At 38.6% G+C, this 3,931-nt stretch overlaps 1 protein-coding gene across 2 annotated transcripts in view; it reads right to left on the reverse strand.

The window, feature by feature from the left end:
* LOC132097276 (protein-lysine 6-oxidase-like) overlaps positions 1–2,112 on the reverse strand; it is a 4,304-nt gene extending 2,192 nt beyond the window's left edge. The window contains exons 1-3 of one of the 2 annotated variants that reach the window (XM_059502901.1): positions 1,451–1,647; positions 845–953; positions 410–541 (exon numbers count right to left, since the gene is read on the reverse strand). In XM_059502901.1, coding sequence (XP_059358884.1) covers positions 410–541; positions 845–953; positions 1,451–1,595 — 386 coding nt within the window. In that variant the 5' untranslated portion in view covers positions 1,596–1,647. Of the gene's footprint in view, positions 1–409; positions 542–844; positions 954–1,450 lie in introns of both variants that reach the window. The other variant, XM_059502900.1, reaches the window with a different exon arrangement.
* Between the last annotated feature and the right edge of the window lie 1,819 nt (positions 2,113–3,931).

A 3,931-nucleotide genomic window follows, 5' to 3' on the forward strand; every position in this document is an offset into this window, starting at 1 on the left:
AATTACATTAATGTAAGCAATCATTTTGCTGTGCAAAATCTTATTTGTGTTCCTGATAGAAGTCTCTGCTCATTAAGGCTGCATTTTTCTTTAGCAAAAATACAGTAAAATTTGTTACTATTATTCTAATCTAAATCAGCTGTTTTCTGTGTGAATCTGTGTTAAAGTGTAATTTATTTCTGTGATGCTCCGCTGTATTTTCAGCATCATTCCTCCAGTCTTCAGTGTCACATGATCTTTAGAAATCAGAATATTTTTTGCATCTTCGATGAATAATGCATGCATTTCTTTTTAAAACTCAAAATATTTCAAATTTTTGACTTTGCATCACCATATGAATAATTAATCGTACGTAAAACATCATCATCATTAGCAGTGATTCGTGACATGTATGTGTGTTTCTCCTCACTTGTGACAGCTGTGCCATTCCCAGGCGTATCTCGGTCTGCTGGGAAGAAAGTCTGCGGTTCCTTGATTCTTCACGCGCTGCGGGAACCTCAGCAGGACCCTGGTGTCGTAATCTCGTGCGTTTGCAGCAGAACTGAGGAACACAGAGGAGATTTTCTGAAATCAGGGGACAGGCTCAGCAGAGAAACCTCTAATCAAGGACCAGTTCTGGCTCCTGGCTCTAAAGCTCCTCATGTTGATTACAGGTTCTTCAGATCAGGTTCTTTACAGCAGAGCGCTGATGCTTCTCTGAAGAACTGGAGCATTTCTCCTGTGACTTCACGTTCTTTCAATGATTGTGTAAACATAAGGACAAAACATGATTTTTATAATCTTGTTAATATTTGATACATGTTCTTGAAAGGTTGTTGATGCGTGATCAGAAGGTGAGCAGCACCTGGCCAGGCAGTTCTCCTCGGCCGCGCACCGGAGGCTGTACATGGGCACTCTCTGGACATACGTGGACACCTGGATCATGTAGGGGTCCACCACCAGATCCGGGAGACCTGTGCACATTCACCAGAGAGCAGTGATTCGGTGTTGGGAAGTGACTAGTAACATGGAACAGAATTACAGAAATAAATCTAACTGTTACTGAGAACAGAAATGTGCAATTATCAAAACATTACATCTGAATAATTTCACACATGCACACATAGATTTAAATAATTTATTTCACAAATCGCTTTGAAATATGAGATACTAATGTTTCAGGAGTTTAGGAACTGATTTGTTTCCTATTTTGGGCTTATGCATGCTTTTTTTTTTTTTTTTAAGATGAACATTTTTTTTTCCAAAATGTTGTTAGATGTTTCCTGAGCTCAAATATTTCATTTCAAATTTAATAAAATATCTCGAGGTTTTAATCTGTATTTTAAACTTAAATCAATCTCAGAGTGAAAAGTCAGGTTTTGTGGTGTGTGTGCTTCAGAATCCAGTCATTAGAATCTTAATTGCAGTGATGAGGTGTAGAGAGAGTCGGACACAGAGGGGTTCTCCTCACCGTTCTGGAAGTATCTGGTTCCGTGTCCGGGGTGTCGAGGTGTGCTCCTCGGTCTGGGTCTGTACGAGTCGTAGTGGTTGTAGTATGGGTCGTAGGGACTGTTCCTGACGGACTTGTAGGGGTCGTAGGGGTCATCGGACACCATCCCGTCACTGGAGCTCGCGCTGGTGTTCTGCCGGGCTGTGATCACGGTCACCGGGGCTGGCTCTGCTCGGTTCGCCGCTCTTCGTCCCGGTGGCTCGTACTGAGACCCGGGGCTCACCAGCTGATACAAGCGCCCCCTATTCGTCCATCGCGTCCGCGCTCTCGATCCCGGGTGAAGCTGAGAGAACACCGGCAGAACGCGAGCAGAAACACACAGAAACAGCAGAACGACACCGAAGCCGGTCCGAGCCATAATCCGCGCAACCGGAGAGAAAACGCGCCGCGAGCTCCTGGAGAGCCGCTAGAGGATGCGCTGAAGAGGAGGACGATGATGAAGATGAGGAGGAGCTGATGCACGTGCAGGAGTTTTACAGCTTCTGGATCCGTTTCAGAGTTACACAAGTGACATAAAACCGCGTGATACGTGACTCAGGACCACAAACCGGTCAATGCTGTTTTTGTTTTTTGTTGAGATTTATACTACATCATCTGAGAGCTGAATAAATACTTTTTAGGCAATATTTGAAAATCTGGAATCTGAGGGAGCAAAAAAAAAAAATCTAAATCTTGAGAAAATCATCTTTAAAGTTGTTCAGATGAAGTTCTTAGCAATGCATATTACTAATCAAACATTAAGTTTTGATATATTTAAGGTAGGAAGTTTATTAAATATCTTCACAGAACATGATCTTATCTTAATATCCTAATGATTTTTATCATAAAAGAGAAATGTATAATTGTGACTCATACAGTGTATTGTTGTCACTGAGATCAGGATGAGTTTGTTTCTTCATCAGGTTTGTAGAAATGTAGCATTGCTTTAGTGTCTCATCAATGGATGCTCTGCAGTGAATGGGTGCCGTCAGAATGAGAGTCGGATTGGGACTTCAGAGCGCTTATTACAAATCTTTTTTCTGATTTCTTTTTTCTTTATTAAACAGCAGAAAACCTAACCATAATAATGATAAAAAAAACAAAACTGAAAAAAATTCCATCCCTCTCTCTCCCACTTCACTTCCTGTTTAAACACTGCCCTGTCAAATAAAGGCAAAAATGCTTACAATAAATATTTAAATAAATAAAAAAATATTTTAAACATTTTCTGAAAATGTCCAATTCATATTTCGTAATAAAAAAAATTGCAAGAAAAAATGTGTAGCAGAAAAACAGATTTCCATAAGAATCATTTGCCTCGTGCTGCATTTACAAAGTAGTATTTCTCTAAAATATTCTATAACACTGAATCAGTGAATGGGTGATTTGACACATGAAGTGCTTGAGCTTCTGTTTTTAACAGAAGGAGAAAAGCTCAGTAGCTGCAGTGAAACTGTAGTAACATTGTGGTGTGTTTGTCACCTTCTCTCTCACTTAAATGAAGTTGTGAAATTCGGGGTTTGGCTGCTGGATTCGAGGCTGATGTTCTTGAGGTGACAGAAGTTCTTGTCCTCAACAACACAGAAAGAAACACAACAGCAGCAGTGAAATTGGAGCGATTAAGATTAACGTGCGTCCATCTGTGTGATAAAGTGTGATGAGGCCGTGTGAGGATGACCTCTGCTCATTAAACTCAAATAAAACCCTTGTCTCATGCCACACGTGGCAGCATTTTTGAGATAAAAAGTTGCAATTACCTTTTTTAATTTTCTATTCCGTTCTAATATCTTTTTTTCTCCCTCAGAATTGTGAAGTTATATTTTACAATTCAGTTTTTTCTCAGAATTTGGATTTTCTTCCTATAATTGCAATAACAAAAGCCTAAACTGTGAAATAAAAAATTGCACTTACCTGTTTTTTATTCAATTTTTTTTTTTTTTTACAAACTTCCATATAACACCACAAGATTTAGTTGTTGCAGAAAATGCATCAATGGCCTACAATACAGTTTACTGTTAAATGATCAAGAGTACTGTTTAGCTTTACATAGAAATCTAGACGCAGTTGTTAGTGAAAGCTGTGCTAAAATGTTAGAATTACAAAATATTGCACTATATTAAAAGTTCAAATGTTACAAATAAGTTACAATACTGATGTAATACAGGTAGCTCTTATATAACAATTTGATCGCATATGTTGCAATAAAGTATAAAGTGTTGTACCAGGGTTTTTACACATAATAGTTACCACATAATAGTAAAAAAGATGACTGCAGAAATATGTGAATTAAATATAAACATTATCCCACACGTCACAATTGTGACCAACCAAGAAACACAGTTTTCCCCCAAAAATGCACAAAATAGTCGCTGATTGGATCAAAGGGTTACTAGTGGCACATCATTTGGATATTTTCATGTCTGGGAAAGATTTGGGATTAAACGGGTTAAATGCAAGATTTCA

The sequence above is a fragment of the Carassius carassius genome, chromosome 21 (genome assembly GCF_963082965.1).
Source record: "Carassius carassius chromosome 21, fCarCar2.1, whole genome shotgun sequence".
Lineage (NCBI taxonomy): Eukaryota > Metazoa > Chordata > Actinopteri > Cypriniformes > Cyprinidae > Carassius > Carassius carassius.